The sequence below is a fragment of the Stigmatopora argus genome, chromosome 2 (assembly GCF_051989625.1).
Source record: "Stigmatopora argus isolate UIUO_Sarg chromosome 2, RoL_Sarg_1.0, whole genome shotgun sequence".
Taxonomy (NCBI): domain Eukaryota; kingdom Metazoa; phylum Chordata; class Actinopteri; order Syngnathiformes; family Syngnathidae; genus Stigmatopora; species Stigmatopora argus.
The window spans coordinates 2,946,938-2,963,917 of NC_135388.1; the positions used below are offsets into that span (position 1 = coordinate 2,946,938).

General features: G+C 36.0%; 1 protein-coding gene across 1 annotated transcript; it reads left to right on the forward strand.

The window, feature by feature from the left end:
• Nucleotides 1-14,236: 14,236 nt before the first annotated feature.
• Nucleotides 14,237-16,795, forward strand: pnoca (prepronociceptin a). The gene is made up of 2 exons (XM_077591311.1): nt 14,237-14,366; nt 15,637-16,795. Exons 1-2 carry the CDS (start codon nt 14,241-14,243, stop codon nt 16,141-16,143), a joined length of 633 nt encoding a protein of 210 aa, XP_077447437.1. The 5' UTR covers nt 14,237-14,240; the 3' UTR covers nt 16,144-16,795.
• The last annotated feature ends 185 nt before the right edge of the window (nt 16,796-16,980 follow it).

Sequence of the window (16,980 nt, forward strand, 5' to 3'; positions counted from 1 at the left end):
ATGCTAAATATTTACCGCCATTTTTTCATCTCCAGTCTTTCGCTTGCAAGTTTCAGCGAGGATTTGGACATTTTTCAGAACTTTTTGTATACATAAGATAAAAAAACACAATGAACTGAAGGTGCCAAGGGGTGACGGATCACATTATTGGTGATTATGCGTGATGAAAGTAAAGATAAGAATGGAAGGAGGTCTGCCTCCTTATCGGCCTTGAGTTAAGATGCCACGATAGCAATAATGGTTCCGGACCACTAATCGGCAAATCCAGCATGTCTTTTCTTTGGACATTTGAAAACAACGTGGAGCTGGAAGAACATCTCTGATTGGTTGAGGCTAAAGTTGTCATGTCTTGTTAGGGTATTGGGTGGAGATGTGTGTGTGTGTCAGTGGCGGTCCGTGAACTTTCTAGTGACGCCTTCAGCGAATCAATCCAACCTCTCAAAATCTATTTTATGGCTATAAAACCTCTAACTGCAGCTACAACTTGCGACACATAAAAAAATCATCAATAATAACCTCATACAATTGAAATATTATTTAGGAATATAGCCATATTTTACTCACCAAAAATCCTTTTTACCTGTACACAATATCCTTCCTCCTTCTTTTCTATCGCTATCGAAGCTAATGCTGAAAGTCGAGCCTATCCTGAAACTGGCCTTGCCAGTAAATCTGCAAACAAATCCATCTCTTCTCCTCCAGTCATTGCGGGTTGACAAAACCGCTATTAAATCAACACAACAATATATTTGCTTGTGCAGCTCTCTCCAGATACAGTTTGCTAGCTCTGGCTAGTCCACTCTATCACTAGCCAATCATAGTTGGTGAAAGCGATGACGTATCCCTACGCCTGCGAGGAGGCATTGTTGACGCTTGTTTAATGCAGAAGAGCCTTCTGAACTGATTGTGAAGGCCTTGAGGTAGATTTCTGACCCTGGCAACAAATAATGGCTGAAATGTGATTGGTTAAATGCTTCAATATGAAAGCACACATCTGGAAGCAGTGCAAACAGGGGGGAAAGCAATGAAAGGAAGCTGACAGACAATTTGGAATTATTTAATAAGTATTGATGGACAAAATATAATATATGATTCAGATATTTCTTAGGCCAGCAAAGAAGGCCTTGAAGGCCCTGACGGCACACCACTGGTCTGTGTGTGTGTGCTTTTCACCTCTTGTGTCCCTCCTGGCTCCCTTTCCTATTGTGACTAGCTGCTTGTGATTGATAATCAGCTCTTGTCTGTCTATTTAACCCCGTGTGTTTGTTAGTCTCAGTCAGATCGCCTGCTTTTTTGGTACTATGCCTTGTTACCTCATGTCTTTCACGTCAGGTTTGATTTTGTTTTTTGATTTCTAAGTCCTGGTTATTTTCTAAAGACCCTGCCTTAAATAAGTAAAGTTTTTGTGTTTTTGTCCAATGGCTGCTTCCCTGCTTTTTGGGTCCAACCGAGTTCCACGACTGAGAAAATGCTAACAGAAGTGGTGGTTCTTCTTGGAGGTTTTTATGGCCGAGCTAGCTGGCTTCTGACCATGTCTATTACACTGGGACGTGATTAGCTTAAAAGGCTTTCTAGCCACGAGATTAGCGTGGAGATGGACCCGTTTTATTAGCCACTTGATTGGTCCCGTGGCTTCGATTTATCCTGAGGAGACAGTCTATGGACTGCTATAAGATTGTTTTTGAGCATTTATGAGGCAAATGCTGAGGAACCGACTCATTTATCGCTTTGGCATTTAACTGGTCCATTCTTTCGATTCCCACCCACGTCAGTGGTGGACAGTTTGATGTAAAGAAGAGCGCCATGTTTGCTAATCATGTTTAAGAACAAGAATCCTATTCTTCTGCGAAATTGGGTTATTTGTATTTTACAAGAAGTATTTTTTCTGGACAAATCCAAATCTCTAAATAGAAAATAGGGCTGAATTTGAAAACTTATTGACTCCACCTTTACATTTTGGTTTGTTGGGTTCTTTGTATCTTCTACAGCAAGGGTGTCAGACTCGGGTTGGTTCGCGGGCCGCTTTAACGTCAACTTAATTTCACGTGGGCCGGACCATTTTAGATATAATATTTAGATTGTTTTTAAATAGATGGATTAAAAGAACTGGATTAAAATCCCTGAATATTCCGTTTTTTATAGATCTAAAACAATGTTTATTTTAGCTTTTTTTAATATATAAAAACAATCTAAATATTATATCTAAAATGGTCCGGCCCACATGAAATCGAGTTGACGTTAACGCGACCCGCGAACCAACCTGAGTCTGACACCCTTGTTTTAAGGGATAAATATTGTTTTTGAAATTGGAATTTCTGTTCAGATTTTGATTGTGTTTCCCTCATTTTGTTTCATGTTGCGCTATTGAATAAGAAATCGCTTCATTACGGAAACTCCGCCCATTGACCGACTGGTGACTCCCAGGGCCCGCTGTGCATTGTGGGTATTACGTAGAATTTACGAGCGTCCTGGATGGAGGGATATGTTTATTCAATCAGGACGTCGGATGTGGCTATCCAACGGCCATCAGTCATTCTGCTGGAGCCTTCTTGAAAACTGTGCGGATCTTCTTTGCTGTCACTTCAAAGTCGTTTTTTCTTTCGGGAAAACAAGACGTATTGTTTTAAGGATTTTTCTTTTAAGTCCAAAAATATCTCAGCGTGTAAGAAGTGGTATATTTTCAATCCAATGAAGTTCTGGATGGGAAAAATATGGCTTTTTCATTGGATTGGAGGCCTTTATTGACATTTTACAAGTATATAATGAGATTTTAACCACAAAGTAGTCATAAAAGGATTTATATATAATAAGAAGTTAAGTAAGGTGAAAAAAAACTGTATTTAGATTAATTATTAATAAGGTTTATGTTTTCCTGATAGAAAACCAATTTATTGTTTGTTTGTCATTGGCATCAATTTGAACCTTTTTATATTTAGATTAAAACTAAATAAAAATCTTATTGATATCATAATCAGAATGATCTGTTTTTATTCAATTAAAGTTTGCCCAGTAATTCAATAATGCATAATAAACAAATACATATTTTAAAATGTAAATTAAATTAATAGATAGATAGGTATATTATTATTTTGGGTTATTAAAATAGATGTGTTCACATGTAAAAAGTATATATAATTTTTTTTTTTACACGTGTAGACATCTATTTTAATAACCCAAAATAATAATCTACCTATCTAAAATATTTATTAGATCATCTAATATATGTAGTTTTTTTAATCATTTTTGGAAAAATAGCATAAATATTGCATGATGATTAGAAACAATTGAGACTTTTTTTGCCTTCACATAATGGTATTTATAACCCCAAAAATGTTTTTGGTCTATTATTTTAATTTAATTTTAAAAATATTTTTTAAATTATCTATTATATATTTTTTATTGTTTTATTGTTTTTGGTCCATATTTTAGGAGAAATGTCATGATATAACTTTATTTGATACATCTTGCCCACCCACGATGCATTGCAGCCGTCAATATGACACGGCGTGCTGAGGTATGCGAATGAATACATCAGCGTCATCCAACCTTGTGACGTCAAAAGGTTGGGTTTTTTTGCAAGTCTCCCTTTTGTTTCACCTCAAAGCACTTGTGGGGGTCTTTGCCTGGAAAGTCGATGAATTGTTTCAAGCGGGCCGGGATTGGACGCGGCCTCGCCGTCTGGTGTGGGCAAGATAAGACCTGTTATCTACTTCTCTGTCTGAAAAAAAATTGCAACCTCTAGCCCTCCTATTTCATCAACATGACCTCGTTATACCATCCTTAACCACTAGGAGCGGGGGTTGTCGTTGGCGAAAAAATCGTGAACTGTAAAAATTTTACTGGTGGAAAGTGGAAACTGAGAGTACAGTTTATATGGGATTTTGTTTCGCCTTTAAAAGGGAATCGAATCAGCGGTTAGGTGAGTTTTTTTTTAGACTGGATTTTGCTGAGTCATGGCCCAGTGTGTGTTTTTCACGTTTTTAATTGGAAAATTGGTTTAACGTCTTGTTAGGAAATGTATACAAAATGATAATGTCTTATATTTATTTTTCCATACGACCAAGCGGTGGAGTGAGTGAATTGAGCAAAAAAAATAAGGAAGTGGAGCAGTTGGTAAGTAGCCTTTTTATACTATTTTTAAAAAAAATATATTTTATTTTTTAATCCAAACATTTTACTGACGACTGCTTTGAGGAAATGATAAATTGTGTGTGGCTGAGGAATTGATTTGTGTTTTTGTTTTTTGGGGGAACTGCAGTAAAATATACTAGCTTTTATTTGGTTAGCATGTGGGCTAGCTGGCAAGCGCTAAACTGAGTGAGTTGAGAAAAAAGAAGGAAGTGGAAAAGTTGGTATGTAGCTTTTTTTATTTCTATTTTTTTTACCCAAACATTTAATTTCAGAATGCTAAGACCAAATGGCAAATAATGTATGGCCAAATATTTGGGTTGGATTTTTTTGGGGGGGGGCTAAACTGCAGTAAAAAAAATAGCAGTTATATGTTAGCATGTGGGCTAGCTGCCAAGCGCTAAACTGAGTGAATTGAGAAAAAAGAAGCAAGTGGAAAAGTTGGTACGTAGCTTTTTTCATTTTTATTTTTTTACCCAAACATTTTATAGAAGACTGCTTTGACCAAATGACAAATAATATTCAGCTGATGAATTGGGTTGGATTTTGGGGGGGGGGGCTAAACTGCAGTAAAAAAATTAGCAGTTATATGTCAGCATGCGGGCTAGTTGCCAAGCGCTAAACTGAGTGAGTTGAGAAAAAAGAAGGAAGTGGAAAAGTTGGTACGTAGCTTTTTAAAAAAAATGTATTTATTTATTTTTTTACCCAAACATTTTATTGAAGACTGCTAAAACCAAATGACAGATAATGTGCGGCCAATGAATTAAATTGGATTTTTGGGGGGCTAAACTGCAGTAAAAAATAGCGGTTATATGGTTAGCATGCGAGCTAGCTGCCTAACGGTTTACTAAGTGAATTGAGGGTGAATTCTGACATTTAATTCATTTGTAAAAATCAATTAAAGTACTTTGGAGCACCTTTGGACAAAAAAAATAGATGTTTTGGATTGACGCGACCGCAGTAGAAATCCTCCAATCACAATTAGGGATAAACATAAAGCGCTAGTTATTGATCGCAATGGTCCTATATTCCCTATTCGTTGCTACTTTGAGCTGATTGGTGTATTGTTTTCAGGAAAAAGGAAAAACAGGAAGCCGACGTCCTATTTCGTGCCGTCACTCCTCCGCCATTTTGTTTGGAATGACAGTCCTCCTCTTCCTCGTCATTCTCGTCGTTGAAGTTGACAGCGCTTCATTACTGTCACCGTTTGAACGGACGGCGACCAATTATTGGTATGACGTGCACAATAGACAACTCACCTTCCTTTCCCAATACTATGGATTTAAATCCTTTATTTTAACCTGTTTAAGATGTAAAGAAAGGATGAAATCAATTTTTTTAGCTTTTTATACATTTTTCGTTAAAAAAAAAACTAAAATTGGACAAACTTCATTCTTTTATTTTTGTTTTTCACTTCTTGGTAATGTTTTAAGGACATTTTTTTAACAGTTTTTCCCCTTTGTTTTTCTATTCAAAAGCTATAATGACAATATTTACTGTTTCTTATAACATTTGGTGGGCGGGGCTTATAATCAAATAATCAAATAAAAGCGTCAATCAGTCTAAATTGTTATTTACAGGGTTACTATCCCTTCCAAAATAAGAGAAGAGCAAAAATGGACTATGGATTTAAATCCTTTATTTGAACCTGTTTAAGATGTAAAGAAAGGATGAAATCAATTTTTTTTAGCTTTTTATACATTTTTCGTTAAAAAAAAACCTAAAATTGGAGAAACTTCATTCTTTTATTTTTGTTTTTCACTTCTTGGTAATGTTTTAAGGACATTTTTTTTTACAGTTTTTCCCCCTTTGTTTTTCTATTCAAAAGCTATAATGACAATATTTACTGTTTCTTATAACATTTGGTGGGCGGGGCTTATAATCAAATAATCAAATAAAAGCGTCAATCAGTCAAAATTGTTATTTACAGGGTTACTATCCCTTCCAAAATAAGAGAAAAGCAAAAATCAAAGACAATTTCCATGAAAAAACTGCTACGTGCTACACTCCAGCTAGCTTATTGCTAATTAGCGAAATTGACAGGCGCAACAAATCGTCGCTGAAAAGTTTTGATGTGTAAATTCGACAAGAAAATACGGAACATCCGGGTGAACGGTCGCTGCATCGCACACATCTTTGATCGGATGAGTTGATTGGCTTCTCATAAATTATTCAATGTCATTAATTAACTGCTCATCAAGATTTCTCTCCAAGGAAATGGCTGATAGCTAAACAGTAAATGACAGTAATTACGATCTAACATTGTAGACTCATTTTAAATGTCTCCACAAATCTACATTTTCATTTATTTCATCTGTTATCGTGTTTTTAAAATGTTTACTTTTTGCGAAAGGACAACCAATTATGGTTAGGGGCAAATTAGCATATAATTAGCTTAGCATGGATGTTTTTGGGATATGGGAGGAAACTGGAGTACCCAGAGAAAACCCACTCAAGCCCTAGGGAGAACATGCTAACTCCACCAGGAAGGTCCGATTGTGGACTCGAACCCTCGATCCCAGAACTGCAAGGCCGATGCGCTAACCACTCGTAAATCAAATAATTAAAAAATAAATATAGAAAATATTTTATGTTTTCATTTTTTAGAAAGAGAAAGAAAATCATTAAAAAATAGAGAAAAAGGGAATATTAAGATTTTAAAGAAAAAAAACCAGATTTTATTTGAATCTAAAAATTAAATATAGAAAATATTGTATGTCTTCATTTTTTAGAAAAAGAAAGAAAATCATTAAAAAAATAGAGAAAAAAGGGAATATTTAGATTTTTAAGAAAAAAAAACCTCAATTTTATTTGAATCAAAAAATTAAATATAGAAAATATTTTATGTATTTCACTTTTTAGAAAAAGAAAGAAAATCATTAAAAACTTAATTTAAAAAAAGGCAATATTAAGATTTTTAAGAAAAAAAACTTAATTTTATTTGAATCTAAAAATTAAATATAGAAAATATTTCATGTATTTCCTTTTTTAGAAAAACAAAGAAAATCATAAAAAAATAATAGAAAAAGGGAATATTAAGATTTTAAAGAAAAAAACCCTCAATTTTTTTTAAATCTAAAAATTAAAAAAATAATTAAAACTGAGAATTCCGACTCTCCACTTTCATTTTCAATGTTAATTAAATAGCCTATTTACAGTTTTTCCTTTTGAATTAAAACACAAAAGATGATAAGATAATAATTAATTTTGACGCTTTCCCTCTTTTAAATTAAAACAGCATTATAATATATCTAAAAAAAAATACTAATCCGCTAAAAAAAGTAGCCCATTCATTGGCTAATCAAATATAATCGGATAATAATAACAATCACACAAATAACAGTAAAATTCACAATTAATCGCAGCATCATGGCATAACATCCCACAAATAAGGCCTAATAGCCCAAAATATGAATTTTATTAGAGAGCATAATTGATAAGGCTATGTTTTAACTTCAAAACAAACAAAGAAATAAATGCAATATAAATATGGCGCTAGCTCTTCAGAGACTATCTTTTCTTCTTCCTTCTCCTCAGGAGGACTTTGGAGGTGGCGAGAGAGGAAACCTACAGAGGAGGGTGATTGGTGGCAAACCATGGCAAGGGGAGGGCTTCTCACTATAAGAGCGCTCGCCATCGTCATCCACGTCACCACACGCCATTGCTTCTACGGGAAACTTTCTTCTAGCAGCCGGCAGGTGAAGCACCCTCAGGATTGTCACCAAAACAGGTAGGAGATTAATGGAGATGCTTAGATATCAAATTTAAGAAAATATATATATATATATATCGCATTCCAGATGTATAAATTAAGAGGTGTGGCGATATGTCAAAATGGTGATATACAGTAATCCCTCGAATATCGCGGCTTCACGACATTGCGTTATTTTTCAGAAGAATTTTTGTTGTTGTTATTTGTTTTTGTTATTTTTTTTGTAAGTTCATAATGATGTTAAAATCCACGCTGAAATTCGCAAGCTTAAGCCACTCCCCCTGTCATCCGCTTGCTACTGTGGTGGGTGGATAGCACGTCTGCCTCACAGTTCTGAGGTCGAGGGTTTGCATCTTTTGGTGGGTTACGACCTTCCTGATTTGCTGTTTGGCAACATGAGGGGTAACATATTTCAAAATGATATGAAATATGGCCACCTTCAAATATTATTAAGGCCTGGATTTGTGGAACATGTTGCTTTAAATTACTTTTGAAATATACTATAGTGATATAGGAAGTAAAAAAACATTTTTTTTTACTCTTCTGTTCAATTTAGGTCAATTATAGGTCATTTTTGATTGATTTTGGGTCACTTCCTGTTCCATTCTTGGGGAAACTTCCTGTTCAGTGACCCAAAAACAACACAAAGTGATCTGTGTGCCCCAAGATCAACAAACGAATAAATTTACATTCTTTTATTACTCCGCCTGTAATCTTAATACACATATTAATTCATTTTCCGAACCGCTTATACTCACAAGGGTCGCGGGGGGGGTGCTGGAGCCTATCCCAATGAGCCTGGATCGGTGGCCAGCCAATTGCAGAGCACAAGGAGACAAAAGTCAACCAATCATAGCTTGGAGCAATTTAGCGTACAATTAGCTTAGCATGCATGTTTTGGGGATCTGGGAGGACACCGGAGTACCCATAGAAAACCCACGCAAAAAAATGCAAACTCCACAAAGTGAGGACTCACTTGGCATCGAACCCACGACCCCGAAACCGCGAGGCCGACCCGGTCACCACTTCTCCACCGGCCCGCCCTTAATACATTTAATGGGACACAATTAGTAATTATTCTATTAGTGGTTGGATGAAGCTCTGATTTGATTCGACGCTGACTTTTCTTGATTCATTTCAAAATGTGTGGGAAAATAAATCTTAAAAACACCCAAAAGAGACTGTGAAGGTAGGATGAAATGAAAATAAAGTCGTGCGCAGTGACCTGTTACACGCCGGGATGCCGCCATCAATGTAGTGGTTATAGAACGGCGTTAATCCAAAGAGGCAATTTTGCCAAAACGGCGGGGTCCCTAAACATCCCTTTTATGCCGGGCCCGAGGGCGACTGTGTTTATCCCACCGGTGTGCCTCGTTTTCTGACTTGGGCTCATAAAAGAAGTCTTTATAAAGTGTGTGCTCACGTCACGTGTGGAAAAACGTCACATCACACTCATACCTAGGGGCAATTTAGCATACAATTAGCTTAGCATGCATGTGTTTTTTTGGGGATGTGGGAGGAAACCAGAGTACCCGGAGAAACCCACGCAAGCCCAGGAGAGAACATGCAAACTCTACACAGGAAAGTCTGAACCTGGTATTGAACTGTCGATCTCCAAACTGCGAGGCTGGCGCGGTAACCACTCAACCATCCAGCTGTATTGATCGATTATTAAAGATTTTTTTTTAAATTCACCATGACCAAATAAAAAAATAGAATAAAATGATAAAAACAAAATACAGTGAAGACCAACCTGGGATCAAACCCCCGACTCCAGAAATGTGAGGCCGCCGTGCTAACCACTTTTCCACCGAGCTGCCTAAATATATTGATCGATTATTAAAGATTTTTAGAAAATTCTCCTGGACCTAATAAAAAATAAAATAAAATGATAAAAACAAAACACTATGCCGACCGACCCGGGATCAAACCCCCGACTCCAGAAATGTGAGGCCCCCACACAAACCACTTTTCCACCGAGCTGCCTAAATATATTGATCGATTATTAAAGATTTTTTAAAAAATTCTCCATGACCAAATAAAAAAATAGTATATAATGATAAAAACAAAACACAGTGAAGACTAACCTGGTATTGAACTGTTGATCTCCAAACTGCGAGGCCGCCGCGCCAACCACTTCTCCACCAAGCTCCCTAAATGTATTGATCGATTTTCAAAGATTTTCAAAAAAAATCTTCAGGACCTAATAAAAACAAAAAAAATGATAAAATGATTAAAACAAAACACAATGCCGACCAACCAGGGATCAAACCCCCGACCCCAGAAGTGTGAGACTGACCCGCTAACCACTTTTCCACCGTGCCACCTCTGTCCATTTGTTATCCAATTATTTTGGCACTCATAACCCCTACAAAAAATTAACTTCACCTCTTTACTTCATATAACTTTTATTTAATTTACATATGATTCCACATAAGATATGAAACAATAACATTTTATTTGCTAGCCGTCCACCTCGCAGCTATTGCCCATAGCACTTGTAATGTTTTAGACTTATAAAAGCGTCTCGATTTAAAAGCAAGCCCTTAACAAGCTCTTATCTTGAACAAAGCCCAACAAAGAAAATCAATCGCGACAGTCTGGTATGATCGTTTTTTTTTGTGTGTTTGTGAGCCCACCTCCACCTGCATTAATCGACCTGAGGTAATTAGACACATTGACCAGGAGAATTGGATTTAGCTTAGCATGTCTGGCTGTAATCACCTCAGTTTGCTATCTCCATTTTTTGAAAAACAATCGACAGAATACTTAGGAAAAAATTATTAAAATATTTCCGGGGAGCTTTTTGTCCTGCATTTTTTTTAAATAATAAAATGTCTTGTGACCATCACTTAAAATGCAGATTAGCTCGTTATTCCGCAAAAATAAAATTTACCCTTCGATCCACCGCGTTGATTAGCATAGCGATGACTATTTTGGCATATTTTGACTATTTTAAATATTAACGAGCCGTTCCTCAAAGCTCTTGAAGAGAAGTTGATGAACACAAGTAGCCACTAAGCTAATTTGGGGTCAAGCTAATTGAACATATTGATTGCACAGTCGCTTATCAGCAGGATAAAAAAAATACTATAGAATGTATTTGAAATTTTAAACAAAAATGCCTTTAAAAAGAACCATTTTGCATATTTTTACTTTTTTTTCAAAGTACAGTAATCCCTCGAATATCACGGTTTATGTAGACCGGACAATAATCGAAAAAACACAAAGTAGGGTCACCCTATTATCTCATCTCATCTCATTTTCTGAATCAAAAGATGCCAAAAAAGGAAAGTTTTAGCCCTTTTTCATTATAAAATGTAAAAAAATAACATATTGCAATGAATAAAACGATTTAAACGATTTTAATGTCTAATAATAATTGCTCATCCTTCGGAAATTAAAACACCAAACATTAAAAGATGCCAAAAAATGATTGTTTTAAAAAAAAAGTAATGTAATGAATAAAAGAGGCTCAAAAATAGGATTTAGACACGTTTTAATGTCTAATAATGATTGCTCATCGATCAGAAATCAAAGCACAAAAAATTAAAAGTTGCAAAAAATGAATGTTATAGCCCATTTTCATTAAAAAAGGTGATTGACAAACATAACATCATGTAATGAATAAAAGAGGCTCAAAAAGTGGATTTAGACAAATTTTAATGTCTAATAATGATTGCTCATCGTTCAGAAATTAAAGCACAAAACATTAAAAGTTGCAAAAAATGAATGTTATAGCCCATTTTCATCAAAAAAGGTGATTTACAAAAAAATAACATCATGTAATGTATAAAAGAGGCTTAAAAGAGGATTTAGACACATTTTAATGTCTAATAATGATTGCTCATCGATCAGAAATTAAAGCACAAAACATTAAAAGTTGCAAAAAATGAATGTTATAGCCCATTTTCATTAAAAAAGGTGATTTACAAAAAAATAACATAATGTAATCAATAAAAGTGGCTCAAAAAGAGGATTTAGACACATTTTAATGTCTAATAATGATTGCTTAACATCATAAAAGCTGTCAATTAATGAGTTAATTAATGATGACAGCCTAATTAGCAGGGAAAAAAAACAAAAGTATGACGTGGTCCGTGACAAAAATAGATTCGACACCCCCGGCGAATACAAATAAATGATCACTTTTATGAGGAAAGAAAATATGATAAAGAAAACTTTGCAGGACCACTTTTGAGTTTGCTAATATTAATGAGCATCTTGTTCAATCGTCCGTGAATAATCCGGCTTATTCTCGTCAGAAGTCATTTCCTTTTTAAAAAGCCATGTTCAAGAGGCCAGAAAAGCAATAATTGCCCCCCAAAAATAAACTAGCATTTCCAGATATTGTACAACTTTCCATTTTTTCCACGCTTGGTTTGACCGCCACGTCAGAAAGACTCCGATTGGACGCCAGGTTTCCGGGTCGTGAAAGGTCGCAGGTAATCGTAGCGGACTTCCACCAGCACAAACGGTCATGGGTGCAATTAGCGGGTTTACTTTGCAGTTAATCGCTTCATTAAAAGCAAATTAATTGCTTTCAGGAAGCCCCCTGGAGGACATGACAGTTGGCAGGATCTATTAGCTCAATTCAATTAGCAACGTAGCTTATTTGCAATGGGGACCAAAACAGAAAAAATGGCTACCGCTAGAGTTAGAAAATGGACGTTTTGGGCTTGCGTGGGTTTTCTCTGGGTACTCCGGTTTCCCCCCACATCCCCAAAACATGCATGATAAGCTAATTCAATGCTAAATTAGACCCTAGGATTAGCATGAATGTTTTTTTTTGGTCTCCTTCTGCCCTGTGATTGGCTAGCAACCTGAAGTCAGCTGGGATAGGCTCCATCACCCCCGCGACTCTTTGTGTGTATAAGAAAATGATTATTCGAACTTGGTAATGCTTAAAACCACTCTTCTCTCCTCATTTTGGGTCATTGTTGTTCACTTCCTGCCCCTCAAAGATATCTTTCTTGCGCAATCCCGACAATTGTTATTATTTTTAAGTGCATTTTGTCATCAGCGCCACTTGTTTTTTTTTGTGCAGCAGGACAAGTCACGATGTCAATGCTTAATGAGCTCTATTCTTCATTTTTTATATTTATTTTTTTACGTGAACGCTGCTCCACACTGATTTTATGGGCACAAAAAAATGTTAGGAAATTTATCTGAAAATCTGCCTAGCAACACATGACCAGACCGCTTCTCCCTTTAAGGCTGTAATGATTTTTGAAAATTTAAATTATAGAATTACTGTTGACGTCATGTATATTGCGATGGGCAAGTAATAAAGCATAATATGATTTTTTTTAAATGCATCCATTTTGATGGAAGAATATTTAAATTTATTTAAATAGTAATAAATAAAAAAACGAGGTGTAGCAGTGTGAAGCTGGATAAATTAAAGTCATTCTAAAAAATAAAAATAAATTTGGTATATATATACAGTAATCCCTCGAATATTGCGGGACTATTTTAGATTTACTAATTAGATTTTTTTTAAATTGGATTAAAAGAACTGGATCAAAAGCCCTAAATATTCCGTTTTTTTACTTATCTAAAACAATGTTTATTTGAGCTTTTTTTCTTAGTAAGGAAAAATGTTTTTTAGTTATGTTTTTCATTTCAAAATATTTTTTGAATTATGTTCAATATTAAAGTGAAAAACAGAAAATATTTGTATACATTTATCTTTAGATTTTACAAAATGCTTTTTGAACTAAAAACACAAAAGAAAAAAATGGATTAAAAAATTGCAACGATTGATTAAAAAAGCAGTAAATCCGAAAATATAATGTCCATCCATAATCTTCATTTAAATTTGATTCTAAAACAGAAAGTCAGCACTTAGAATTTACTTTCTCGGGCCGCACAAAATGATGCAGCGGTCCAGATTTGGCTCCCGGGCTGCCTGTGAACTAGATAGAGCTTATTAACCAATATTTATACGCAAATCAGGTGCATCGTATTATGAGGCGCATTGGCGGTTTTGGAGAAAATTAATGACTTTTAGTTGCGCCTTATAGTGCGGTAAATACGTCAGTCCATTTTAATTTATTTTTACATTTTAATGATTAATAAATAGTTGTTTTTTTCCATCATTTTAAAGAAGTGAGTCATGGGTAGGTATGGGAACAATTCAAGTTTTATATTATTCGGGATGATTCAAAGTATAAAAGTAAACGTTTTGAGCCAGATTTGGCCCCCGGGCCGCCACTTTGACACCTGTGCTATAAACCCCAAGCCAATTTCCATCTAATATCAACTTTCAAATAGATATCCACTGTCCCTGAAATGCTTTAAAAAAAATTGTGACTCCCAAATGATGTGTTTGTTGTTCTGTCTGCTTTATCATTTTGATAATATTGCCACTTTTGAATATTTTTCCCTGCAGACCACCATGAAGATGCTGGTGGCGCTCCTCATGGCGCTGTTGCTCTGCGTTAATGGCGTACGTAGCGACTGCCAGGACGACTGCCTGTCCTGCAGTCAAATCCTACCCAAACAGCTGGCCTTCAACATCGCAGTGAGCGCCGACTTCGTACACCCGAAGTTTGTTCGGCTTCCCCCGACAGCCTCCACGTTCATTTGCCGATAACGAACCGTCTTCTAAGTCCGTCTGACTCAACAAATTAGCCTTTTGGCTTTTGACTTTTACTAATTTGCCGTGGCTAATTGATTCCCGGGGATGCCTGAGCGCGCCTCTCGAAAAAAGTCGTTAGAGGTCGTAATGGCGAGACAAATATGATGATTTATTTCACAGGTTTTCACTAAACAATGTGTGGACCGTATTTTCCGCATTATAAGGCGCACGTTCAATGAATAGGCTATCTTAAAATTAGTTTCAAAAAGAGTGCAATAAACAAATAAATAAATATCTAAACAAACAAACAAACGTAAACAAACAAACAAATGAACAAAAAACAACAAAATAACTAATGAACAAAAAACAAAAAAAACTAACTAATTAACAAAAAACAAAAAAATAACTAATGAACAAAAAACAAAAAATAACTAATTAACAAACAAATACACAGATAAAACAAACAAACTGATAAACAAACAAATGAATAGACAAACTAATAAATAAATAACTAAACACAAATAAATATTTAAACGGACGAACAAACAAATAAACAAACAAATGAAAAAACAAATGAACAAACAAACACAAGCAAGCAAGCAAACAAACAAGCACATAAACAAACATAAACAGACAGATAAACAGACCAATAAACAAACAAACTGCCAGACAAACAAATAAACAAACAAATGAACAAAACAGATAAACAAACAAATGAACAAACAAATAAACAAACAAATGAACAAACAGATAAACAAACTAAGAAACAAACAAATTAACAAACAAAAACAAACAAATAGACAAACAAAAGAACAAACAACTGATCAAACAAACAAATCAACAAATAAACAAACAAATAAACAAACAAATAAACAAACAAATAAACGAATGAACAAACAAACGGATACACAAACACATAAACAAACAAACAAATAAATACACAAACAAATACACAAACCAACACAAATAAATGAATAAAAATATACATGTCATTTGTCACTTGGTCAAAGCAATGTTCAAATCTTTTGATCAAAACAACGGAATACTTAGAAAACCAAGGCATCAACACTTATACACGGTGCTTAAAACCTTTTATACAGCCTTTGTAAATAAATAGCGCTCTAATCTGATTCTTAAACCTGATTATACTTGAATCATGACAACAAAAGCATTCAATTTAATTCATTAGTTTTTGATTTTTTATTTATTTCAGGAGTGCCTCTTTGAATGCGAAGCCTCCGACACCCCGCCGATCTCTTGGGACGCCTGCCGTAGGTCCTTATCGCTATCACCCATGCCAAAAAGATCCCAGGAAGAAGTGGACGCCATGTTTCCAGCCGAGGAGGACGTCGAAGAAGGTGGGGAGGGTCTTCCCCTAGCCTTGCACAGGCTGGACCGCATTACCCAAGCGCTGGCCCCGGACCAAAGCGACCCGGAAACCCACGATTACTTGTCCACGGATGCCGACGAGGTGGCCCCGAGCATCTCCAAGAGGTTCGGCGGCTTCGTGAAAGGCCGCCACGGCTACAGGAAGCTGATGGCGCCGGCCAGGTCCTACCAGAAACGCTACGGCGGCTTCATCGGCATCCGCAAGTCGGCGCGCAAGTGGAACAACCAGAAACGCTTCAGCGAGTTCCTGAAACAGTACCTGGGCATGAGTACCCGGGCCACAGAGTATAACAGCGTCTCCGAGGAGCTCAGCCATCAGAACCAGGTCTAGCGAGGTCATCCAACCCAAATTTTTTGTTTGTAACCCTAGCTGGATTTACACCGCAGGGTTCGAATCCCAAGTTAGTGCCTGTTTGTGGACCGTCCAGTTCCGTCTTCTCGCAAGTGACCCGTATTTGATATTGATGTTTATGTGTAGGATATTTACCATATTTATTCGGGTTTAACGCGCATAATTTTGTACCAGAAAACTGAAACAAAATTCGGGTGCACGTTATACACGAATCCCGTGGAAACACTGCCCTCCGCCAGTGAAAAAGTCCCCTCCACAGCCGTTATGTATGATGGGATATGTAAAAACCTGTCTTTGTCCACCAGATGGCGACAAAGGCCAGGCCTCTCCAAATAGCCTTTGGCAAGTTTATAGGGTAATAGTAGGGGTAAGTTTTTCTTAAAAAGTTGCTCCAGGGAAATGAGTCCGCCCAGGGAGCGCTAAGTTTTAAGTCTACATTTCATTTTTTACCATATTTATTCGAGTATAATGCAGACCCATGTATAACGCGCACCCATAATTTGTGACTTCAACTTTAAATCAAACAATGAAGCATTTGACCTAAATTACACATACAGTACATTTATTCTGACTGAGCATAACACCCAATGTACAGTACTAATGTGGCTAATGTTTGGTGTGTATGTTTTATTTTTGGGGGGGTGATTGTAAATACTAGATGTCAATAAATAAATGTAGTTGGTTATTTCCACTGTGTGCAAATGATTGTCTTGGGCTGATTTATTCTCGAATACAGATCATGAATGTTCAACATCCACAAAAGAAGACTGGATTGGCTTAAAAAATAAACATCTTAACCGAACAATTTTTTTTCTT